The sequence below is a fragment of the Excalfactoria chinensis genome, chromosome 10 (genome assembly GCF_039878825.1).
Source record: "Excalfactoria chinensis isolate bCotChi1 chromosome 10, bCotChi1.hap2, whole genome shotgun sequence".
Lineage (NCBI taxonomy): Eukaryota > Metazoa > Chordata > Aves > Galliformes > Phasianidae > Excalfactoria > Excalfactoria chinensis.
In genome coordinates, this window is record NC_092834.1 from 5,608,598 (window position 1) to 5,635,368 (window position 26,771).

Consider the following 26,771-nt stretch of genomic DNA (forward strand, 5'->3'; position numbering starts at 1 on the left):
CTTTCAAGCTTCCCCAGCATGAAATTGGGTTCTTTAATTTTATTTTATTTTTTGAAGAAGAAGAAGTAATGCTCGAAATGACAGCATCTCTCTACTAAGATCTGTATAGATGGTGCAAAAGACCACCAGAGCAATACCCCATAACAGTGCAAGGTAATGAACAAGACATCCCCCGAGAGAGCCACGTTCGCATCGTTATATATGAATACATACCTTTGTAGCAGGAATAAAGCACTGCGCCATTGCATCACAGCATGATGAACCAAGCTAAACCTTCAGGAGAGTCCTTATTTAGCCTGGCCAAGCCCTGCTTCGGGGTCTGTAATGACAGGCTCATTCCTTGAGCTTTGGAAGAGCCTTAATGGGGCATTAAGTTATCCAGCAAGCAGCAGTCCGTTCCCCAAACTCTCCTCCCACAAAACAGGCTCCAAAGTGGTCCAGTGACAGAGGCCAAGGTCGGTAAAGCTGGGTCCCAGCTATCTGCTGGAGACAGAAGGCAAAGCACAGTCCCAGCAGGGATTTGGGTTGGCCACAAGTGCAGCACACAAACAGCCTTGTACCTGCCATGGGTCCCTTTTCTTTCCTTTTCTCCCTATTTAACTGGCACGGTATTTTATGCTCTTACCCCATCAATACATCACAACTGCACATCTCTTTCATTTCTCGTATTTTTATTCAAAAAGAAGGTTTGCTAACAGCGATCAGTACCATGGCCCAGGCCCCTCCATACAAAAGCAGTCCTGGGCCTTCATCTCCATCCCTCCCTCCTCCGTACCAAACCAGGGACTTACAACCACTCCTGAATCATGGGATGCTCTTCCACACTGCAGATGGCTTCCACCTTGCAATTTCACTCTTTGCCTCCTTCTATCTTAGGAAACCTTAGCAGCTTAAGCAGAGGTTCACAGCCAAATTTAGGTTTATCCCGGCACTAAACTCAATGAAAAGAAAGTTAAAAAAAAAAACAACAACAAAACCAACCCAAGAACCTAAACAGGTTTAAAAAGCATACATAAAATCAATCATTTTCTGGAGTTGGAAAGAAACGTTCCCCAGTGGCAGATTAGCCCACATTTATCCACTGTAAAGTTGCTTACACCTTAATCTTCGGCATCTTCATCTGACACTAATTAGCAGGCTGGAGGTTCCTATGGGCATCTTACTGTCTACATCCCAAAACATGAAAGAGAGCTCTTCCTTTTACCACTTGAAGCACTTTGCTTTTAAAGAAGCAATATCAAGTATAGCAGACCCAGGAGGTACACTCCTTAAACTTCAAAACCACAGTGGAATTAGGAGGCACAAAGGTGCAGAAAACTTGCCAGGAAAGCATTGCAACGCACGCCCAGGGCTTGGCTGTGCAATGTTATTTGCTCACACACAAATTATACCCAAATTGCACTCACTGAACCCTGGGCCCACCTGTACTCTGGCACCCGTTGCTAATTAGGAGATGAATCAAGGAGGCTATAGAAGCAGAAAATTAAATGGGCTAATCAGATCAATGTAGTTGCTTCCCACAAAAAAAGAACCCTAAATTTACAGAAAAGCCAATGTGTGATTGTAAGAACTTTTTCATATTTAGGGACTCTCAGAAAAGCACGGGAAAAGATTAATTACTTCTTTGACGTTCATTACTGTGCAAGCATCCCATTGAGATCCATCTGACATCCTATTTAACTGTTCGCAGCAACAACTAATTGGAGCTTGAAAGAAAGGCAAGAGCAGGACTTCAGGAACATGGCACAGTGTGCTAGCTCCTTGCAGGGAAGTGAAAATAAATTATTTAGACTTGACAAAGTCCCTTGAAGTCCTGCGGTCTTTCTGCTTGGCTGGGTCTCAGGCCCATCGCTGATATATCAGCAGTTATTTTTGGAGGGGGAGAGAAGGCAGGCTGCTTAGCAGGTAGCTTTTGGGAATTTAGAGCTCGTCGTACTTATGGTTTTCACGAGCCCTGGCAGATGTTGAGTGTCTTAGACTAGAGCACAGTAAGACACTTCATACTGATGGTGTTGGTTTGCAGCATCAAGCCTCCTTCCTGCCATGTTCCAGCATCTCTGCTCCTTTCTATATTGTTCTTTAGGAAAGGAAAATCCATCCTCAAAACTCACCCTCAGCATCCTCCTAACTATCCACCCAGCTCATCAAGCAAAAGCTGCATCCCCCAGGGCCATTCGCATGCCCACACCACTTGGAATAGGTCTGCGTGCTGCTCTGCTGGGCACTGGGTCCTACAGGGCAGGAGATGGGTCCTGCTCGGTGCTTCTGAGCTGTGAGAGCCGCCAACAAACCTTCCCTGCCCACCCCGCTCCCTGCCCCTTCCCTCCCCGAGCACGGAGCCAAGAACGTGCCGGCAGTGGCGCTCTTGGCCGAACAAACTAACTACCAACCTCGGACCAGTCACAACAAACGGCTGAACGTCTACCCATCACCTAACATACCCTCAAAAACCAAGGTCACCATCACATGTCATGGACGTAGATCGAACGCCTGGCCCAGCCCAGCAAACCCAAGGTTTCACCCAGGCTGGTCCCTCCAGATGCTCATGCATCTCTCCTACCCGTTCCTTGGTGAAACACCGAACAGTTATAATACTCAGGTCAATATATATAGGTACCACGTATATATATTTGTGCCGCTGCTCTGCGCGTTAACAAAGACACCCAACCCCACTGGGCTCCTTTCTGCCCCCTCCCCGTCCTGCCCCGGTTGTGCAGCCTGCAGGATCGCAGCCAGGGGCCACCCTACGTGTCCCCATCACATTCCCCTACAGTCAGCTTCAAGGCTCCCTGCTGGTGCAGAGTCTTTAAGGCTTTGAACTCCAAGGGCATGGTGTGTGGGCTGGCCTGCGAGGTGTAGCCATACTTCAGGCTGTCGTAGTAGTGGTACTTGACCGGCTGCTGGTTCTGGTCCAGGGGAAAAGGCCAGAAGCCGTAGAGATGGATGCGGTTGCAGAAGCGAGTGGCCAAGGTGTACATGAGGAGGCCAGTGGTGGGTCGCTTGATGTGCACCTTGTTGGTCAGCCAGTACCTGCAAGGGAAGAGCAGAGAGCCTGTCATCCCCCTGCAGCCAAAGCTTGTGACTCTCGCTTTTTTTCTGTGACTGAGATATATTGGTGATTCAAAGTGAGAGGTTTCTGACTAGCAGAAGAGTTCTCCATGCCAAGAAAGCCTCTCTAGGGGTTGCTTCATGAATAAGCATCTCCTGCTCTCTGTCTGGCGGTTACATCACGCGTGTTGCTATGGCACTGAAGCATCTCACGTCTTGGCAATCCTTTATGAAAAACAAATTGCTTGCAACACTGGCCTTCAGTACTTCAGCCTACAATTATCTTCCAATCAACCCAGGAGATCAATACCACAGAGCAAACCATCCTCACATCAAGTAGACTCCAGCAGACCCTTCCTTGAAGCAGACACACACACACACACAGCTGACAGTTTTCATTGATGAATTAAGATTTACTGACAGTAAACACAACAGGGCTGCAAAAACGTTAGCCTTTGAATAAAGGGTCAGCTGGCTGAGAGAGCTCAAGCACACCACCGTGCTCCTGTTATACCCAGCCACTGCTCTGCGATCCGGTGTCAAAATACATCACCATGCTGCACAAAGTCAGACCATGAAATATGCAATAGGGCATACCGCAATATGGCTACTGTAATATACCACACCTACCATGATATACCATACCTACCACAATATACCACACCTACCACAATATACCACACCTACCACAATATACCACACCTACCACAATATACCACACCTACCACAATATACCACACCTACCACAATATACCACATGCCATAGAGATCAGATGAACTCACTTGCAAACTGTGCTAGTTTTTATGAGTGATAGCCAAAAGAAAGGGGGAAGGAGGCATCCCGTAGCGATGCATGAGCAGAAACAACATCAGTAATTATATTTTGGGATGCTGATAAAAAGTTTTGTTGCAGTGCTAGCACCCCCATACTACAAAGTTTCCAGTGCCAGTGCTTTATTGCATGGATGATTTGTCTAGTTTGCTCAGCAAGAAAGCACTGTCAGATGAGGAAAAACAGAAAGGAGAAACTTTGGGGTGGTGGAAGAGGTCCCCAGGCATGTTCCTTCCTCCCAGAATATGTTTGATGCCGCCACTGCCTGTCTGAGCCTTCACCACGGGGTCTTCCAGCAGATTACTTATGATGGGTATTTCAAAGGGACCGGGTGCATGAGATTGAGCATGGAATGCATCTTGCTCCTCATTCGCGCTTCCTGCTGGGCTCCCCAGGGTTTGGGGCTCAGACAGCGGGAACCCACGGGAGAGCAGAGCCATAATCCTGCAAATTAGCTTTTCACAAAAGCCATTAAAATTTAGCAACCAAGGCACAAAATGTACTCGCTTGTTCTCAGCTAGATAAGAGGAAAATTGACTTTTCTGGTGAATCAAATTCCAGAGGCATGCAAGGGCAGGGGACAGCAGAGTTCATGGGGGTCTAACAAACACCCCAGGGCTGGCCAATAATAGGTATGGTGTTTTAAGGTGGAGGTCCTCCTCACCTGATCTCTCTCCTCAGCACCCAGCATGAAAGAGGAGAAAAATACTGGAGGGAACAAGCACAATCCCCATTGCCAAGGATTGAGCTGTGGGGTAGCCAAGGCTGCAGCGGTGCTGAGATCGACTTAACCCATAGATGGATGTGAGACAGATTCCTTGATTGCTTTAAGGGTGATCACACCAGACCCCTCATGTGTGCAGAGAAAGGGAGGATATCACAGCCACTAAGCAATGAATTAGGGTACACCAGGCAGCAGGGAAGCCACCTGGGAAAAGCTGTTCCATCAGTGGGCCTGCTTTAGTGGGAAGACACAAACCTACGTATGATGCTCATGGAACATCTCGCTTTACCAACACCACCTGAAGCATATTAATGATGACAAAAATGACTGGGGGCAACCTCAGAAGAGTCCTGCTAACAAGTGTGCACAACTAGCATCAAAAGCAGTTTTGACACAAGAACTCAAAGCAAATGTGGCAGCTGAACACCCCAAACCTTCCAATAACATCAGGGTAGGGACCAACTCAAATGCTTAGAATGAGAAGAATGGATGCCATACATAACACACAATGGCCAAATGATACCACAGACCACATCACAGCATTGCAATGGGATGTAGGAGTTATGCAAGAAGATCTCATCTCCCCACCACCGGCCAATGGAGATAGTGGCCACATTCCCAGTATAGGGGAGAACAGCTGGGGATGGAAATAAAACCTAATTAATTTTGCAAATCCAAATGAGGTTGTCTGGCGCACATGGGATGCTGTATCAACAGCGCACCTTTAATATGTGAGGTCCAGGATTTTAATTAGGAGGAAAGATAATCTTGAAGCAGGCAGTAATTATTTTTCAAATTGGCTACACCAATCACCATAACTATTAATTGCTACATTTTATGGAAAGAGACTGCAATTAAAAGGGAAGACCAAAGAGCAGCCCTAAAACTCAATACCTCCTTTCTCAGAGCTGTTGGCCATGTACTGACCTCCTTCAGAACCAGTGTAAATAAACCCCAGGGGTGCAAGCAGCTCTGGAGGTGGTTGGGCACCTGAGTGGGATGCAGCCATGAGCAGGAAGTGCAGTGCTGCCAAGCAGAAATTGCCTCAGACAGCTCTTGTTTGGAGGATCATGATAATGACAGATGGGAAATGCCACCACAATCATCGAGGCCATCTTTTTTAAGGAAACAGGCCAGACATGGGCCCGAGCACCTGAACTGATACTTGATGGCAGCTAAGGACAGAGGCTTCAGAGTGAGCAGAACTGTGCTAGTGGGTGGGTGCATCCCAGTGCATCCAAGAAAACCCTTGGGTAATGTGCTCTCTACAGGCAAGGGTTAAACAGCAGGATAAAAGAACTGAAAATCCATCACACTGATAAAATGAGTAAAAGAAACCCAGGTCAATGAAGAAATCAAGTTTCAGCAGCCTCAGCTGCATTATTTCTTGATACAAATCAGAATAGCTGAAATAATGCAATTTCAGACCTTTTTAAAACAGCTTATTCGTAGAAGTGTGATACAAACACAAGCTGTTGTGGAGGTGCTAGCCCTTGCCTGTCTGAAGCACGTTATCAGTCTGCCACACACATCCTGCTCCCATTAATGCTCATGAAAAGCCGTCTGAAGGCAACTGGAGTCAGCACCCTGAGGGCACCCTGTGCTCCCATTGCTGTGTGCTAGAACCCATTGGTACCAGCAGGGAACAGCACAGAATGGAAATGATGCGCAGAGCCTGGAGAGAGACCAATATCCTCCTATCAGGATAAATGCATGTCTAGTTTCCACCATTAATTCTACCAGAATAACCAAGAGCTGCATACGGGACAGTGCTGGATGGGTACAACAGCAGCTGACCCACCTCAGGTCTTCACCAGGAGTCCAAATGCTGGACATGGAGCAGTGGTGGGCTTCATCTCCAGGTCCTGGTATTTGTGATGCCAGTTTTAGCGCACAGGGTACCCAACATCCATGTTAACCCATTTCCACGCAGACTGAACATGAGGAATGCAGACGAAAAAGGATCATTCTGTTTCTTTCCCCCTTCCCTCCTGTGCTTTTCCACTTCTTTTTACAAAGAAAAGCCTAAATCTTTTTCTTGATCAACTGGAACAAATCAAATGTCATGGGGACTATGAGCAAACACACCACAGCTTGGATACAACACGCCGTATTTCCTTGTGCAGAAGCAAGAATTGCTCACACAAGTGGTTGTAGTCCTCCATCCTGTTCCACTCACACACTTGTTATTTCCCCTCCCCACACACCCTTTGGCTGTTACTGTCCCTCACTTGAGCACCTCTGCCCTCAGCCAGGCTACCAGATTGGCACTGTTAGGATGCAGGCAAGGAGGGACCAGGGGACAGCTTCCACCAAGGCCAATGGATGGGAAAGGCAACCTCAGAGCAGCACCATGCTAAAAACCAAAAGGCTTAGATGTTGTTTGGGTGTGGGACCCGAGAAGACATCTGAAGCAAAGATAACTACACCTGACATCCCACCAAGCTGGGTTTCTGAGGACAGGTGGCAGGGCTGTGCCATGGGGGCTGTGGACTCCAAGCAAGGCAGTTGCTGTCACGGAGCACACACACAAGCTGTCAGGACTATTTGGATGGCAAACCTAATGGGATAGCTGGAAGACATTGATTTTCTTCTTTCAAGAAGCTCTTAATAAAATCTTATGGGATTAGAACTGGTTACTGCCAAGAGACCCCTGTGATGGACACGGTGAGAAATGCTAGACTAGATAATACAAAGCAAACAGAAACGCGTCCTCAAATTCTCCACAAGATGCAATAGTCAGACCTCCAGATACAATTCTTCCCTCTGTCTCCTGCACTTCATGTTATTTCTCTAACAAAAGCTGCCTGTCAATAGGGATTACAAGGCTTTTTGGAGACACTAGCAGATGACTCCTAAGGGGCTCACCTGCATCCCTGCCAAAAGACGAGCGCTGCACTTGCTGGGTGCGTTGCTCAGGAGACACTTAAGAGAACCGCTTAGAATTGAGTCACACACCCCAACATGCACAGCAATGACACTGGAAACAGGCTCCTTCGCTAGTGACTCCGCTTCATTGCTTTCATGGTTTGCTTCCGAGCTCCTCCACCAAAATGCTGATGGCTTTCCCCATTGCCGGCAGGCAGGGAGCAGAGCTTGTTGAGTTTAACAGTGTGAAAAGAGCCTCGCTCCTACAGCACAGTTATCCAGAACCATCAGCACAAAAGCTATCAGCTAACATTTAAGGCACCAGCACAGCTAGGAAGGTGCTGTCTCAAATGGTGCTGTTGAAGAAAACAGAAAACAAATGCTTCTTATTTATCTCATCAATGCACTCTCCACAAGTGCCCCAAACGCATTGCAAATTATAGGAAGAAGTGTTTGACTGTCACTGGAACACATTCTGGTTTGGGGGAAAGCAGAGCAGGACAATAAATGCTGAGGGTCAAGGAGGAGTCAAGAACTCACAAATGTATTTCACTGGAAGTGAAGGAAGAAGAGTAAAGGCAAAGCTTTTGTGGCTGAATTGAAGTTGGCTGCGATAACGTTAGTCTTTGTACAAAGTGCTATTTCTACAAGAAATAATAAAGCATCCAAAAGAGCGTCTTAGCCGAAAGACTTTCCCCATTTCTTTGTGATTTCCAAATCAACTTAGGGCAGATTATAAATCAAGGGCAGCTTTATCCAGCAAAGGAAAAGGGACAGTGCTGGCACAGCAGTGCAGGAGGAGCAGTTTAAGAACTGGGCAGTACCACAAAAGGCAATAAGTGAACTCCCAGTGATGCTGGCCTGACTCCTTCCTCAGCCCAAACTACATCATAGGAATGATGCCAAATAGCCAAGACAACCCTCCTCTGAGTACCTGAGGAACTCCCCATGAGTATCAGCACCCACGCTCAGCTGTGACCACCTCACTCATTACTGCCTGAATCACTTAAATCCATCCCAGAGCCCAAACCTAAGGACACTGCACCAAGGGTAGCAGCCGTACTGATACTACACTTGACAGAGCCCTTTGCACCCCAGCACTGGAGGGGATCTTCTGCATGGCCCCTTAGCCAGGCTACAGCACACAGAGTAAGCTCTGAAGTGCTCCCAGCAGTTCTGGCTAGTGAGGTGGCTACAATTATAGTTATCATTAACCAGTAGCATCCTTGCTTCCCTGCTGCTGGGCTGAGAGGCAGGAGGGCAGGGCAGGCAGGGCAGGCAGCAGCTTCCTTGGCTTGGAGGGTCTGATGAGGATTACCACTGGCTTCTGTGCCTCTGATTGAATTAGCATTGTCCAGCACCAGCTGCACACACTGCCCTTGGCTGCTTCCCCCAGTGCAGCATGAGCCATTGATCCCCATGAGCCAAATGATCCCCATTGCCCTACTGCAATCAGGGGATTTCAGGACCCCAACCAAGAGATGCCTTCCTTCTACACAACCCCAGGACTTACCACCCTCCATCCAGCCACCAGCAGAGGTCCAGCTGCCCTGTGGGCACTACATGGGGACAACGTGGTGCCAGCCAGGAGCACACCAGGACAGTGCCAGAGGATGAGCAGCTTTGGGGGTTCCTCTGCCTCCATGGGAAAGCAGTGCCCAGCACCTGCCAGCCCTGCAGAGTTTCCTGTGGGATGTTCCTGGCACCAGGAGGGGTTGCCAGCACAGGATTAGCAGCCTGTTGATTTAAAGGGCTTATTACAAGGGCTTAATTCTGTTTTGACAGATGAAAGTAAGTCAATTACAGATAGAAACAGCACTGAATTTGGGTTGTTTCCCCCCATTTTCTGTGAGTACAGTGTTTTTCTCCTTCTCTCTCTTTACCTCAAAGTCAGAATCTTCTGTACAAAGCCTCTGAGGCCCTGAGAAATCTCAAAGAGAAGCACCCAAGGGCAGACCCAACTTTTCTCACCCTTTGCTGCTGTCTGGGATTGACCAGAGCCCTCTGGCTGGCTTGTGCTGGGGACAACGCTAAAAGCATCCTCAGTGCCTTGCAAGTTCATAGAACAGCTTGGGCTGGAAGAGACCTTGAAGATAATCTAGTTCCAAAGCCTCTGCTGTGGCCAGGGTTGCCATCTATTACATCAGGATGCCCTGGAAGTTCATTTAAGATGAACAGGGCAATAAGCACTATCACAGGTTACCCATGGGCTACTCATGAACTTCTCATAAGCTTCTATTTGATTCCTCGGTCTCTGCCTTCCTATGAGCTCCCCAGTACAAGTTGCTGAGTGAGATTTCCACACGTGCCTCAAGCACACTGTGACAAACCTTGTCACCAGCTCAGCTGGCCACCACAGACACCCAGCAGAGCCCTAGCTGTGGGTTGGGGAAGTTACTGTGATGATACCCAGGCTTACAGCCAGCAAAGCACAGGCAGATTTAGAATCACAGAATGATAGAGGTTGGAAAAGACCTCTACATTCATCTAGTCCAACTGTCAACCCACTCCCACCATGGCAGCTAACCGCGTCCCTCAGTGCCACATCCCCATGGTTCTTGAACACCTCCAGGGATGGTGACTCCACCACCTCCCTGGGCAGCTGTGCCACTGCCCAACCACTCTATGAGAAGAAATTTTTTCATAATATCCAACCTGAATATTTAGGCTCACTCCGTTACATGGCTAGAAGACCTTATACTCATAGAGCACAGCGAGGGGTCCTGCTTGCAAGGCAGCCTCCAGCCCACACTGAGGGACCAGATGCCACTTAGGGAATACAAATGCAGCTACTTCTCTCCTGCTAGGGAAGCTCTGAGCGCATCGACCACGTTCTCACCCTCGGACGGCATGCAGCAGGCGCAGCGAGGGGTAGGCAGTCCTGACGTTGATGCGGTGTTTCAGGATGAGCTCATTAACCCACTCCACGCGCTCCTTGCCCCCCTTGGCCATGAAGGCAGGGATCCAGAGGATGCTGCCATTGAGGCTGTGCAGGCGCTGCAGCAGCTTCTCCCGCCACGTCTCATTCACCAGGTCCTCGAAGGCTCGCTGGATGACTGAGGGGTTCATGGTCACCAGGTCTGTCTTTGTGCCCACGTCCTGTGAGTACTCCTGAACAGGAGCCAGGTTGCACCTGTGAGGGGAAACACCCAATAGCCCTTAGTGATGGGTGTGACAGAAGGCACTGACAAGCATTGTGATGGGTCGATGCTAAAAGCCAGAGCAGCGACAGATATGTCTGTTTGCTTTTGCTTTTCAAAGGTAGCAGAGAGAGAATGAGGTCTTGTAATGAATTAGAGAGGCTCTCATATGGTAACACTAAGCCATCCTACAAGGTTATCATTCCTCAATGCACCAGCATGTGTGTGCATGTGCCTCCAGGCAGCGCTAATAATGCACATAACTGGTGGGTGGGTTTACATGGCTCTGTATCTCTCCCGGTGCCATCTGAAAATAAATCACAGCAACAAACCTTCCTGGTTTGCTGCCACAGCAAGTTTGAGATGAAGTGGCTCTTCCCAGGTGACAGCAGCTTGGGGCCAGGTGGGACAAACAACACAGAGAGATGACAGTGCCTGCAGCCTCCCTTCTCTCCAGGAATGGCAATGTGACACCCACAGCCCTTAGCCTGAGCCTTGCTAGGGTAACATTATCCCAAGACCCTTCTTCCCTGCTGCCAGCGAGTCTCTGCTCAGAGCAGCCTCGGTGGCACCAGCAGTGACAATGAGACTGGCGGGTGATGGTGCCAGGATGTGGGCTGATGGACGTTGTGACCTTCAAAACCCAATCATATTCTGTCGTTGTAATGTAGAGCCCCTTTGGGAGGCTCTACAGGCTTGGGGGAGCCATAAAGAATAAGGATGGAAGAGCGGTGGGATAAACCACCAGCAACCCCTCCTCCATTATGTGGGGATTTGGGGCAGCATGCTGTGCTCCCCAGTGGTGTTTTACAGTGAAGTTACAGTAGTTAACAAGCAGGAAATGCATCTTAACCATCTGTCTTCACAATCAGCCATTAGTGCTCTTTTCCCCACTTTACACTTGGGGAAAGAGCAGAAAGAAAACCAAGCAAGTGGCACGCTGGGCTCAGAGCCCATCCGACCCACTCACTGCAGGAGTCAAATGTCTGAAAATAAACAGAGCTCTGTGCTGGACAGAACCCACTGTGGGCACTGCCCACCAGGTTATATGGAGGGGGGTCAGACATCACTCAACATCCCAATCCTACCCCAATACCAAGTACAACTTCTCATGCAGTTCTGTTGCAAGACATGAATCCCCTTCCCTGCGCTTCGCCAGAGCTGCAGTAAGTGATTTACTCCCTTGCCTAGGTAATATTTAAGGGTGCAACTGACACAGCCCCATCCCCTGTGGGCAGATGGCAGCAGCTGGCTGTGAGCGGGGGCAGAGGGGACATTATCCTCACCCTTACATCACATGGGGACTGCCTCTGTGAGCTGCTGATGGATTGGGCTGTCCTCATAATAGACTTGCCAGAAAGCAAAAGTCTGCACGCCCATAAATCATCTGTGGGCTCCCACAGCTGAGGGATGTGCATGGGTGCTGGGAATGGGAGAGCAAGCATGCTCCTCCTCTCTGCTTTGAGCATCTTCTGGATGAGACTGGGTGGGGACCCACTACCACAGGTCCATGGAGTGCTGTGTCTGCAGGGAAACCAGCACCAGGAGCAGAGGCACTGAAACATGCTGTTGGCAGTGGTAAACTTTACGCTCGCACCTCCCCTAAACCCCAACCCCCCCACTCAACATGCAGCATGACGTGCCCTACCTGATGACAAAGCTGTGTGTGTCGATCTCGGGGCCACAGCCGCTGCCCAGCAGCACCCCCGAGTTGCCCACAATGGCACAGGAGGGGAACTGCTTGCCCTTGAGGGGCGAGGTGCGGGGCAGCAGCTCATACAGGTTCTGTGAGACATTCATGGTGCTGTCCCGATCAAAGACGTAGTGGATGATGTCCCCAGGCTTCAGTGTCCCCTTCAGCACGGAAATGTCCTTCTCCGCATCTAGGAACTTCAAGATCTGTTTTCTGAGGACAGGGAAAAAAATGGCCCCATCAGGTGATGTACAGAGATTGTGGAATCACCAAGATGGGAAAAGACAACCAGGATCATCCAGTCCAACCATCAACTCACCCCCACCAAGGCCATTCCACATCCCTCAGTACCACGTACCAACTGATCTTGAACACCTCCAGAGTCAGTGACTCCACCACCTCCCTGGGCAGCGTGTGCCACTGCATCGCCATTCCTTCTGAGAAGTTTTTCCTAACATCCAACTTGATCATTTGGGTAATACAAAAGATGGGAGGCTTCCCACCTGCCCTCTGGGAACAGCATGCAAACAGCTAGCTCCAATTGGATGCTCTCTTCTGCCCCACCCAGCCCCTCCAGTGGGTGTTCCCCCATTGCTGGGGTCTCTGCATCCACCATGGGCACACCAGTAGCACCCCAGTAGAAGCTGGATGGGAACTGGGGCTTCAGCTCCATGTTTCATGGCTGCAAGGCCAGCTGGTTTAGCCAGAAACTCATTTCCAAGCGATCGCTTACAGATATGAAGTCTAGCTCAGCAGGAGATAAGCTTTTTATTTCTTCCTTGACTTCTTTAGATGATATACAGAGGCAATTTGCCAGCTTGCACTGGAGAGGACCAGATCTGTCTCTTGTCCTATAGGTAATTACCAGTACCTGATCTTCAAAGAGAGTGTCTGGTTGTGTCTCCATTTGGATGAGGCTGGTTTAATGTTGTGCTTAATGCTTTCATTACTTCTGTCAACAACAGCTGGAGACGAAGAGTCATTTATTACTACTTCAGCTCTAGAGAAAAGAAAGACAGGATCCGTTAGCATCCCAATGGCATTTCTAATCACTGTCTTAGGCTGTGGCTGCTGGAATTCAAACTTCATCAGAAAAGCAAAATTGTAGTTATTACCCAAACAAGAACTGAAAGCCTGTTTGTATTCTGCTACACTCAAGCAGACACCAATCCTTAAATTCCTGCTCGCTCACACGAACACAGACCTACAGGTTTACATAAAACAAAATCACAGATGTCGGGCTGGAGAAACGCATGCACATGGAAGCAGGAGCTCTGCAGGCAGACTAAGATGCAGAACCCCAGACTTCACCGAGAGATTGGTTGCACCCCAAAGCACAGCCTGCTCAGCTCCAGGTTAAAAACCTCATGAGAGAAGTGCAATCTGCAGCTCACCCGAGGGAGAAATGAGTTTAACTGAGCTGCTGGGTGCTGCTTGTGAGATTGGGTATGTGGATCCCAAACAGGGGGAGAATAAAAAGATTTCAACATCCGTACTGCCTGCACCATGCCCAGAAATGAACATGGGGATGAGGAACAGCGAGATACACTCATGCTGTGGCTTCAAGACTGGGAGATCACTGGGAGACCCCAGCTTTTAATCCCTGCTCTAAGAGGCAAACGAGCCCCAGCACTTCAGTGCAATTTACATCAAATGGCATAAATTAAGGGAGCCTCTGCATATTTGATTCCAGCCAGCCCTCCAAAGAGAATTCCCGAGCATCTCATCAAGAAGCTGTGCATGTGTCCGCAGCCCCGAAAAAGCCTTCACACTTCAGAGCACTCTGAAAAACACGCAGCCAAAAGTGCTTGCTACCAGCTGAAGGGAATCTCCCTCTGTAGTGCAAAGGGTTTCTTCCAGCTTGGGAATGGTCTCTAAATAAATACACTGATAAAAGTCAGATGAAGCCCAGGGAGAGAAAAGAGGGGGACATGGGGCAGAGCTGGTGGCCTGGGCTCATGGCAATGCACAGCTCCTGGGAGCATATCTCCAGCCCTCAGAAGGTGCTCCTGGGGGACACTGCGGCTCCAAGTACATAACATTGCAGAAAGGAAAGGAAATGTGTTCATAAAGGCTGTTTATAAAGGCTGGCTGCCAGAGTGTCAGAGTGTGCTCGTACATACCAACACTACAAGACCTTTTCCAGAGGTTGTTTCCCACTCTTGCATTTTGCCTCTTCATCTCATGCCTTGCAAAAGGTGTCAAAAATCTTAAAGGAAACGAGTACAGAAATCTTGGGAGTAACAGTTCATTTTTGGGGTCTGTTTTCTGTGTTGTGATCACGTCTTGTGATGTCATCATGGAACAGCACTGCCCTGTCTTTCTTGAGTGCTGTTGTGGAGCTTTGCAACCGCATCACTCAGGGAACGCTGGGATGACACAACATCACCATAACAATAACACAGACACGGAATGAAGCTGTGATGCCACAGAATGACTCTGCAATGGAGCAACGTTACCCAACTGCCTCACGATAAACCAAATGGAGTTCTGATGTCAAAGCACGCTCTCTCTCCCCTAATAGCACATAGTAAAACTATGCAAATGGCAACTCTATCACTGACTTATTTTCACAATAAGTAACTCTCTCATTCTCTCAATCACCACAACTTGCAGATCCTTGGTTATTTGCAAATGATTATTGCACTGAGCTGGGGGAGGAGGGGGGAGAAACGATTAAGAAAATGCAAAGCAGAAGTGAAAAGAAACAGATACATTTGCTAAATAAGACCAGCACTATCCAGCAAAGAGGAGAAGCAGATTAATAGCTGCCTTACAGCAAAAACAAATGAACACAAAATCTAATTTACAAACCTATTAGATTTGCTATGTAAGCTGTTCACAGCTGATCTGATTGTACCTCTGCCTCCAGAACTCCTGCAAGACAAAGGAAATGCATTATTTATAAACCCGGCTCCTCTTTGCCAAGCATTGTTCAACAGTCAAGAGAACCTGCTCCAAAGGGCTCTGAGCTGAGGCAGGGCCCTGTCAGAACGGAGATGTCCTGATGCCTACACAGGGCTTTTCAACACCCACTGTCACCACTGCCCTGCTGCAGCTGTAGAACTGTTACAGCAAAAGAGCTCCTACCCAACCCAATGAATAATGCCTGCGCTCTCTAGCCAGACTTCAAAGGCATCTGTTCTCTGCCGTCAAAGCAGCATGCAGCCTATAGGTTGCATTATATACGTTTCTTCTTGTTTTTGTTTTTACAGATCGGGTGGGAGTAGTGCCCAGAATTCTCCTCCACATCTGGGTTGTCAAGGGATCATATCATAGTATCATAGTATCGTGCGAGTTGGAAGGGACCTTAGAGATCATCGAGTCAGGATGTCCCTGTCCTCCAGTGATGACCAACTGACCAGCCTGGATGGGATTCCAGATCTTCCTCCTGGAGAATGGAAGCCATTCTCCTTCATGGGAGACCACCCAACATCTCCAGTGTAACCAAAATGAGCCACCAGCCTCCTGGGAGACTTGCAGAGACCCTGTCCTCACTGTGTACCTTCTCCTGGCTTCCAGTATCCCCAGGCAGACCCAGGGCCCTGTGTCAGCTTCCTCTGATCCCACCAGTGTCCTGAAGCCCCCAGTTCCACATTTGATGTAAGCAGGCTGGATCTATGAGGCCAGCTCACTCACAAGCTGAGCCTGAGACCTTGAGTGCCATTGCCACAGAATGGCACGAGGAGGGCACCAAACCTCCCTGAGCAAAACGGTGCCAGTGGAGAGCCCAAATGTCCAACACCAGGCATTGGACTGATGCTTTAATAAAGGATGGGTGGCACCAAGCCTCTTCAGAAACCCATGTCACTCATCCAACCCACCAGCCCTCAGAGTTCCATGAATACAACCTCATTCTGCATTTAGCTGGCCGCAGAGCCCCTTCCTGCTTCAGCTCACTATTTTCTAACAGGTCACAAAGAACTCTCAGCCTTCTTTCAGGTGATGCTCAGCAGCAGACACATTTCATCCGCCACGTACTCACTGTTCTGTTTTATTGTTTCCATTGTACCGATATCCACATGAACATGCTCATAAAGAGAACCAAATTGTTTTCCAGCAGAAATATTATTACCCGGAAATATATATCTTAATGAAAATGTATCTCAGGAGTATGTTATTTCTAGTAGAACTGAAAAGATCCCAAATGCATTAGACACAAATGAAATAGTGAGCACGACCATTCGGTGGCATTAAAAAGATTTTCAGGCTTGTGGGATGCGATGTAAACCCTTTAGTTAAGCTGAGTGCAGCCCTCAGCACTGCATAATGCGAAACCTTTGGAAATGCCACAAAGGTTGTCCCTTCTCTCCCTCCTGCAGAGACAATCTGTGGCCAAAGCCATTGAGATTCTCCCTCTGACACTCTCCTTTTCCCTTTGACGAACCTGAGAGCCAGTGAGCTGTTTCATTTTTTTTTGGTGTATCAAGGGAACAGCAGGACTAGCTTATTCCTAGAGCCTACTGGCATTTAACAAGCCTCCGCTTTAATGGGGTTCACCGCAGGGTGTGGGAGCAGGCAGGATTAGCGTGCAAACCACGCAGCCTTTCAGAGACATCTCCTCTGAAGGAGCCTTCCAAATGGGATTCACACTCCTTCACACTTGCTGCAAGAGAGATAGGGACTGGATTAAGGGCTTTGAAAAAGAAATGCTGCTCCCTGATAAGTTCTGGTTCACCATTTCTGTGAAGGGGGGAGTGGGGGAATCACAGAAATCAGGAAGTGGGGAAGACTTCTTAGCCCCATCCCATACATGCTCTGTTCATCATCAAGATCTGAAGCATCACAACATACTATTCAAATTAATTTATCCAATCTAAGCTTCATGTGCCCTCAGCGACTGTCCCATGTCTGTTTCCTCCCCAAATTCCATCAGGCTCTGGGGCTGCTGGATGCAGACAGATGAGCTGGGAGCCATTGGATGAGGCACTGCTGTGGGTGTCCTGATACCCAAAAGGGCAGGGAAATCCTGCCTTACTCCCTGGGTATTTATAGGATTCTATTATGGCAGAAAACTGCTGTCCTATATAAACATGGAGGGGATGACTCATTGGTGCCAAGGTAAGTAGAGCTCTGCTAGCCAATGCCTGGCCCAACAGCAGTGGAGTTGCTATTGGCAGGAACCCAAAAGCTGGCAGCAGTGCTGCTCCCTGCACCAGGTTTGGCTCATCTTTCTAAGCCACAGAGACTGCCTAAGGTTGGGATATGGTACTTGGCTGAAAATTTCCACTTGTCCAATCAATATCAAGACTCCCATCCAAAACCAGCTGCTTTTCTGCCTTTTGTTCCTTCCTGCCCAACACTGCAACTTTGGGATGCCTCCCCTACGATCTCCCTTTGCAGTGAGCCATGATTGACTCATCCAGTCATCCAGCTCAGCCTTCCAGTGGCTCAAAATGCCTGTGATTCAGCCAGAGACAACATTTTCCAAGGTCTACCATAGCCTCCAACAAAGGCAAACCACTTGTAGCACTTCACCATCCCATGTGGGAAGAGGCAAACATTAAGAAATGGAAGGCAGTAATTAAAGAGGCACATGTTAAACCAACAAACAAACAAACAAAGCCCATTTTATTACATCTCAGTGACCTGGAGTTTCAAATCTCTTGGCATCAAAAGGCGAAGACCAACCTTGATTAAAATTGCACAGATAGGCATTGATTTTGAAAAGCTTTCTAGGGCTACACCGTGTTTAGATTGAATTACTTTATTAATCTAGTTGTTATCAGTTTGACTGTATAGCCAGTCCCACACAATACCAACCTGCTCTCTAATCCTATTATTTACAAAGCACTCTTCTTTTGATTTCTGCTTGGATGTTTTCCAGTGATAAGTCACGTCTATATGTGCTAATGCCATATTACTGGCTTATGCCATCCATTCTCATTTTTGCCTTGAGATTCTTCAAGCTGAATTTTGACTATCTTAGGTATTATATAGGTCAAAAATTTCTGTGCTCAGTTGCAAAGTGACACCAATTCGTATATCAGAGGATAAGAAAGAAAAATTATCTTATGATTCAGGTCCAGATTTTTTTGGATGGAGAATTCTTGATATACCAGGTTTGCAAAGACTTTTCTATTTCCTGTCAACCAATGGGTTGTGTAGGGTTTTTGTTTCCCTTCTCATCACTGTCTTCTTAAATACTTCTCTTAAGTGCTGCTCAGCGCAGTTTGGTCCTGCTTTGAGCCATTTTGGTACATGAAACTAGAGCTCCTCTGACTGAACAAGTAGGTCACACAGCCTCTTTGGGTGAGAGGGTTTCCAACAGCAGACACACATCCCCATGTGCAGGCATACACATTTTAAAATGTGTTTTCCATGGATATTTTATAAAAGTCCACCTCTGGTTCCTCCCTTCTTTCCAGAACAAAATACGCACGGGAAGCGGGCACAACATGCATGAATGGACCAAGGACATGAGCTGCAAATTCCAAGCACATCATCAGCTGCATCTGCACTTCTTGTAGAGCAAATGTTCTACTCTACCATGTTGGATCGCCTTCCCAGCCTTGGGCAAGACAGGTTACCACCGCCCTCATGGAAAACAGAGCTAGTAGGAGCTACATGACCCACTGCGAGACTGTCAAACTAAATATCAATCCAAACTAAATCCAAATTCCTCAGGAAGAGATCTCAGAGTGTCTGCTTTATCTGAGGAGTGCAACTGAGCAATACCCACTCACTGGGTTTTCACAGCCCTTGCTTGTTAGGTGCATGTTATGCTCCTGGGACGGTGCTGCGGAAGTGGCTTGGCCAAAACCACATGGGTCACCCCATATGCATGCACAAAAGACAGAGCCTGCAGCACAAGAACTGGCTGGCACCTGCACGTCTCTCACCTCGGAGATCAGCTGCTTGCAGGCAACACCACCTGCCCACCCCCACATTCCCCTCACTCCAGAAACATGGTTCACAGGTTCGCTTCTCACCCACCTCCCTGCATCACACATCCTAACACCAGGATGTTTGGTATTTGCAGATCATTCCTGGTGACATTTCAGCAGTTGCTGTTGAAGCTTTCAAGCCAGTGTGTGATGGGGACTGGGGCCTGCCAACATGTGCTCTCCCGGTGAGCAAGGTTCCTCCTTAGGGATTAATTTGGAGAACGTTTCTAAAGCATTTGTCTGCTAGGATGAAAGATCTCGCAATACATCTTGATGAGACATTTAAAATCTCACTTGGATGTGTTTAAAATCTCACTTGTTCATATTGTCACAGCTTGGCAGAGAGAGTGTCAAAAAACTTCCTAAATATCAGGCGCTATTTTTGCAGCTCCAAGTTCCACTCTTTCAATCGACTCATAAGAAGGCATTTCAGAGAGCGTGCCCATGTCACAGGATTCAGGAAAATCACAGAACCAAAGAATGACTTGGGCTGGAAGGGACCTCTGAGATCACTGAGCTCCAACCCCCTGCTGTGGGCTGATTGCCCCCACCAGCTTAGGCTGCCCAGGGCCTTGGAGCACCTCCAGGAATGGGGCACCCACAGCTCTCTGGGCAGCAGTGCCAGGGCCTCACCATCCTACCAGTGAAAATTTCCTTCTAACATCTAGTCTAAATCTCCCCTCTTTTAAAGCCATTTTTCCTACCACTATCCACCCGTGTTGATATCAGCCTCATGTGAACCAGCCTCACTAATCTGGCTGCTCCCTCCCGCACCCCAACCCAGCCCACATCACCTGCCCATCCCAGGGCCAGAAGGGACCAGGGGTTGGAGGAGCACAGAATCAGCCCCGCCTGCCGGCTCCACACCAACTCCTGCATAAATCAGAGCAGAGTTTGGCTCTCAGCTCTCTGCCTGGCTGCAAATCACTGTGTGCAATCACTGCCAGCATACGCCGAGGGCACAGGAATTGAGATGCATGAGTTTGCAAAACAGAGACACCTATTGCTTATTAGGGAATAAGCCAATTAGGCTGAAACGCTTACGTGACAAAACCAGTAAAGAGGCAGCAGGAAAGGCACAGCTCCAAAGGTGAAAGGACACAAGACAGAGGAAGGGGATCCCTTTGGGGTAACCAGAGCATCAGCACTAAACCCTGGTCTCACAAGCTCTATTCCCAGCCAGACACAGACCAGCCAGCACCAGCTCTCATGTCTGCACATGTCCATCATCACACAATGCTCTTGTTTTGTTACCACTTACATGCTCACACAAGGGTGACATGTCACATACTCTACCTCTCCCCATCCTGCATTCTGGCAGACCTTACTCCTTCATAGAGTCACAGAATCATTAAGGTTGGAAAAGCCCACTAAGATCCTCAAGACCAACCATCAACCCAGCCCATCGTGCCCGTTAACCATGACCCTCGGTGCCACATATACCCTTTTCTTGAACAGTTTCTCTGGCCACATTAATGAAATATCCAGCACAGCAAAAGCCGCAGAAACAGACAGAAAGGATCCAAAGAGGCCTTGAGATGAGAGCATTGTCTGTGGATTTCGATTTTCCCCTCCTGGAGAGGAGAAGAAAAATACCAAGAGTCCTTAAAAAGAGCTGAGAAAGACAAAAGTGTCACTGCTTAAATACCCATGTCTACACTGTGCATTCTTCCTGAGATCATTTTTTAAACCAGCAGAGCTGCTGGAAGCCACAAGCAGTAGAGCATCAGTCTTGCAGCAGATCCTGTCACCCTGAGCATTCATGCCCTAAAAGGCAGAAATCCCAGAGTGGTTCTTGTGGCACCTTCAGGACCAAGTAAAAGAGAATGGCGCAGTATGAAAAGAGCACGTCAGAGGGGCTGTGGTCCCAAGACTCGTTGGAATATTCAGGCTCACATGTGGTTTCTTCCACTGTCAGCATTGGTGCTGAGGACCTTTCCTGGGCAGCAACATCCTCTTGGTGCTTCTCTTCTGTTTGAGCATCCTCAGTGCGCTGCTGGGTACCAGAAATGCAACTCAACTCAGGATACTGGGATGTGCTGCAATGCTCATTGAGAGAGCACTCCAAAACCACATTGTGACAGTGACGATACTGTGCTGTTAAAAGCAGCCCAGCCTGTGCTGGATGGGCAGGACGGTGCGCTCAGCATGCAGATGGTCAGACATTTGCTTGGAGCTTTTTTTTGTGTGTTGTTTGTGATCCTCCCAGTGGATTTCTATATTCAAGAACACGGACTCTGCAACAGCAGCGAGAAGAAAGATTTTGGTGCTTCATTTTGGAAAGATCCACTGAACCAGCAGCCAGCTCAACGAATAGAATGCCATGCAAACAGGAAACCTGTGAGCAGTCTGTAGCAGGACCAGCAAAGTTACTGTGCCCACAGTGCCATCAGCACTGCTGAGCATGCTTCTCTCAAGGCCACTGCCACCAAGGTTGTTAAGATTTACAGTGGGACACAAAGAAAAAAGGCATTATAAGGATGTTCTGCTTTCTCTTCTTCCCCCCCCATTATTAAAATACAAGGAGCAGAGCTGTTGACACCAGCCTGCTTCGCCACGGTGTTTGCTGAAGGACACCTTAAATTCTGCTCCCACGGTGAATTTGCTGGCTTAGGGAACTCCACCCTTGCAAAAAGAAGCCAGTGAGAAAGCAAAACAATTGCTGCCTGGTACTGTGGTTTGGGCTTATTTCTTGCTGCTGAGGGTGACCCAGGCCCACGGAAAGCAAGTGATGGAGGCAATTAGAGGAAGCATGTCTTTGAAACAACTGTTTTTTTTATAGCCTGCAGATGTGTTTAAGTAGCTCTGGTCTCAGGGATGAGAAACCAAAACACTTGTAACCAGCAAGCCCAGGGAAAGGAGCGGGAGCTTCTGTGATATGCTCCTCCGGAAGATCAAAAGCACATTTGGCATGCAGGTAGGCAAAGATGAACAGATGTCCGAGCAGAATAACCACAGCTACTGCAGGCATGTGAACAAAGAATACAAGAAAAAAAAGAAACCAGCCTTTTATCAGTGTCCATTTCCTTGCAGCATTTGCAGGTGTAGTGAAAGGAAACATAAAGTCCACCTGGGCAAGAGGGAAGCTTGCAGCACTTGTTGGATTGTGTTCTCTCTTCATTACTGTGATCCCTGAGCACAACTTGGAAGCTCTGTTAGGATGGGGCAAAGGCACCAAAACTTTCTGGTGTAGAGCAAGTCTCAGAGCGACGGTCAGACCACACGATCTTAGTGCTCTTTTCCAACCTCAGTGATCCCATGACTTGTTACTAGGACCTAAGCAGGATGGTTCCACTGCCAATAAGTGCTGTATGACTGCAGCGTGCTACAGACACCCGGAGCAAACGCACCACCGAGGGAGCAAAGCCTCCTCATAGCACTGCCGGACAGGCAGGCGTTGGGACAGAGCACATGATGAAAAAGCAGCTCTTTGGTGACAAGCTTTGGGGCAGGGCAGCAATACGCGATTCTCCGGCTCCTCGCTTCAAAGAACGGAACAGAGCTCCTTCTGTAATCAGGATGGGAAGGCACGCGGTTTGGGCTGCCAAAGAAAAGGCTGGCTCATTAAGTCCAACCCATTACCAAGTGTCAAGTGCTCCCTAAGATGGCTCGCCGCTAATTTGAGAAGTCACCTGGTGGCAGCGGGTCACCAGCTCCCTCTACAGACAATCAGGACACAGCCGGACCCCTGCAGGACCGCGACGGCACACGCATAACAAAGAGCGCCTCTAAACTGCCATCGAGGAGCAGAATTTGGCGATAATTATCCCCCTGGATGCCGAGTCCTTTGTCTCCGTCTGGCCCTCTCCTTCATCCCGGCCGGTGGGAGAACCGGCAGCGATCGCTTCGCGTTCCCCAAAGCATCTCTTTTGTTTCCTTCGGGAGAAACAAAGAGGCGGAGAAGCGCAAGGAAACGCATCAGCGGGCTGCAGGGAAAGTTCAGCAGCCGAACCGGGAGGCTTTTGGGGACCGAAGCACCAACGCTGCAGGCAACGTCCCGGCTTCGCCGCATCCCTGCCAGCATCCCCGGAGAGTTGGGATGTGGATGTCCGGATGGGACACGCGGAGCTGGAGAGCAGCACGTCCCCAGCACCGCCACGCTGCTGAGTGGCCACACTTGCCCCCACCTCGTTGTTTCAGCATCTCCGCCTGCAGGAGGGGCCGTGCATGGCTGGAGGAGCAAAGCGGACTCTGACCACGCTCCTCAAACAGCTCTGCCAAGCAAAGCCTCGGCTCCAAGCCCCCTTCCCGATGCCGGGAACTTGTCTGGGCAAACAGCACGAAATATACATGCATATATATATATATATATATGTATAGGTCCTTTTGCCAGTAATACTACACTCTTACTTTGAACCTAATGAACATTTTGTTCTTTCTTTCTGAGATTTCTCGGTATTTGTAGGTGAGAGAAATACATCCCCCCTGCTCCTACCCGTGCAAGGCATATCCTTCCAAAGACAATCCAACTCGCAGGCAGGGGGCAGGGCACGTGTAAAAGTGGGCAAGCTGTTCGCTCCGCACAATAATTAGGGAGTGCTTCGATGCCAAGGAAAAGGAAGAAAAGAGTCACACCTGCCTGCAGCCCCCAGCCCCACGTGCCAGGGCCAGCTGCCTGCAATGGGGAGCGCAGAGCAAGACAATGAGCAATCACCCAACAAAACTCCACCTGGGGAAGGGCTGAGCAAAAAGCCAGTAGCTTCCAAACCTGCACACTGAGAGCTCCTAGAAAACTTTGAGGCTCCTCTATACCATCATGCAAATTTTGTCACACACACTTGCTGTCACACACTCCCCTTTGCCTACAACGCCTGCTTGCATGCAATGCTGCTATCACATGAGCCCCAAAGCTGGCTTTCCTACATCTAGAATCACAGCAAGTTGGAAAAGGCCTCTAAGATCACCCAGATCAATCGCCAGCCCACCCCCACCATGCCCACATCCCTCGGTGCCACATCTCCATGGTTCTTCAGCTCTACAAACTGTGACTCCACCACTTCCCTGCCCAGCCTGTTCCAAAAAAGCACTGCTCAAGCCCCAGGAATGAATGAGAGACCTTTAGATCTCCCCAGCACCATGCTGACCACCACTGCACACAAGGACGAGCTGCAGCTTGCACCACGCTCCCCTGCTTAGAGCTTTGGGGTGTACAACCATCAGTGGGCAGCCCCTTGCTGTGAATGGAGTGAAGGAGCTCAGACATGGAGCACATCTGGGATTTTTGACGTGCAATGGGGATAATGAAATGGGTGGGCAAAGAGAAGTAAGGAGAAGGTGCTGGTTTGTTTTGCTTTATGATTATTTCTTATTACAGCTGGGTCTCACCAATGCTGTGTCCCAGCCCATGCTGTAGCTTGTCTACAAAAATCAGTGTGGGACTGACACCCACGTATCTGAGGGCAGCTCATGTGGGGCAGCACAGGGCTGAGCGAGGGGCACGGGACTCTGCACATTGCCTCCTGCACTGGCAGAAGGGTGGTAACTGAACGGGCTGCTCCCTCTTCCTCTGCGACTCTTCTGACCCTGTTGCTGTCGCTGCCGCTGAACTGTTTGGCAGCACTTCCTCAGAGAAGTATAGCAACAAACTCAGATGCCAGGGCTGGGAGATAAGCAGCCAGCAAACATCCAATTTCCATACAATGTACAGAAAAGAGAGGAGGAAAATAAATAAATATATAAATAAAACCACTCACTGGGAATCCCTAATGAACCAGAGGGAAAAGCAGGATGAGCAACTAACAAAACAGAATGGATTTTCAATAAGGGCACAGCAAGTTCTAGCGGACAGATCTAGCAGATAGGCGAAAGAGCCTATCTGAAGAAAGAGCCAAAGCCAGGAAAGGTGATGGGAGGAAAGCAATGGGATCAGAGCAGCCTGTCCGATGGGGAGAATGCTTCATAAGCATTTCATTTCCTTTATTATTATATAGATGGTGCCAGCTGATTACAGAGCAATAATCCCTCCCGCCTGGTAACCTACAGGATGGATGCTTCTGGGCACTTCTTGCCTGTGGCACTCAGCAAAACGCAACAATGAAACAATGACAAACATCCCTGCCTTTCCTTCCTCATTTCAGCCAAGTGCCAGGTATTTGTTTTGATATAGAACAGTGGAAATGCCACCCGCCCCTATGCACAAAGAGGAACCTTGTGCCATTACAAGTGCCCCCCCATGCTGCCACGATTATTTGACTTGCTTTCTCACACTGCTGCAATGAGTTCCTCAGGTTAATGCAAATCCTCCTCTCTGTTCCTGTTCCTCTCACTACCTAATTTCCTAACCAGCCTCCAGAGGTGGTACGGGGGTGGGCAGGGCACTGCTCCTCTCCCTAGATTTTGGGGTTCATTTAATCTCTGCCATACAGAGCACCCACCCGTAGGGCACCGGGAAGGGCGATCATCCCCATCCCACATCGTGTCTCCGCTCCATATATCGCCGCTCCCCGGGAGGGTCCCGGCTCCAGCACGGCGGTCCTTCACACCGTTCGCCCAGGGGCCGGTGCCCGCTCCACCACGCCCATCCTCCCGAGCCCCCGGGCTGCCGCTGGCCCCTCCATCAGCCCGTCCACACCTGAGCGCTGCCCGCGCCCAAAGCCCTTTCTCCGAGCCGCTATCCGCTCCAACATCTCCGAGCAAGCTGCTACCTGCACGACAACCCTACCCGGACCGCTATTCAACGCCCCTAAGAGGAGCGGCGCGGCTCCAGCCCGGCTGCCACCCCGTTGTCCCTAACGGGACCGCCGGGTCCCGCTCCCCAGCCGGACCGCGTTGCTCCACGCCGCCCGAGCCATCCCCGCTCCCCGCCCGCTGTCTCCTCGCTCCTTTCCACTTCTACGAGCGAGAAACCGGGAGAGCCGGAGACAAAGAAACTGTCCGGGCGCACCCCCCCCTTTCACCGCTCCTCCTCCGCCGCCTCCTCCTCCGGCACCCCTTCCCTCCGCCAATTTACCCGTTCTCCTCCTCGATCTCCGAGATATCGGCGAAGATGAGGAAGCCGACGAGCAGCGTGAGCAAAGCCAACGTCCAGCCCCGGCACGGCAGCGGCATGGCTCCCGGGCTGGGCCGCTCCGCGGGGTGCGGAGCACGGCTCCGCGTCCCGGTTCGGCCCCACCGCCGCCACCGCCCGGCGGGGCCGCTCCGCCCCTCGGCGCCCGCCGAGCTCCCGTCCCGCCCCGCCCGGCGTGGGGAGGGGAGGGGACGGCACGGGGCTGAGCCGCTTTCCCCCAACGGACAAAGTTTGCGGCCGCCCCGCACCGGGGGGAGCCCGCCGATGGGCCGCCCCCAGCCCCGCGGTGGGGTTTCGCCGCCCCTCCCTGCGGGGTTGGAGGGGAACAATGCGGGGTCGGCGCCTTTGCGTTTTTCTGCCGATAACGGGCGGCTTGTGGGATGAGAACCGCGTTGTAAATAAAGGTGGTTAAGAACTAATCACACCTGTCTCTGTTGCTATTGATGCACGGTTTGGTAACAACGGCTCCTCGCGCTCCATCAGTATTTAGAGCGCCGGCCTTGCCTTTACTCTAGAAATCTCAGGAGACTTTGGGCAGACAGAAATCACCGAGCAGAAACCGCTGTGAGGCAC

At 49.6% G+C, this 26,771-nt stretch overlaps 1 protein-coding gene across 1 annotated transcript; it reads right to left on the reverse strand.

The window, feature by feature from the left end:
* Positions 1-657: 657 nt before the first annotated feature.
* Positions 658-26,354, reverse strand: ST8SIA2 (ST8 alpha-N-acetyl-neuraminide alpha-2,8-sialyltransferase 2). Its single transcript, XM_072345403.1, has 6 exons — positions 26,142-26,354; positions 15,120-15,182; positions 13,177-13,305; positions 12,261-12,518; positions 10,312-10,605; positions 658-3,030 (listed from the first exon to the last, which is right to left on the reverse strand). The coding sequence occupies exons 1-6, from the start codon at positions 26,237-26,239 to the stop codon at positions 2,745-2,747; spliced, it is 1,128 nt and encodes a 375-aa protein (XP_072201504.1). The 5' UTR covers positions 26,240-26,354; the 3' UTR covers positions 658-2,744.
* Positions 26,355-26,771: the final 417 nt, after the last annotated feature.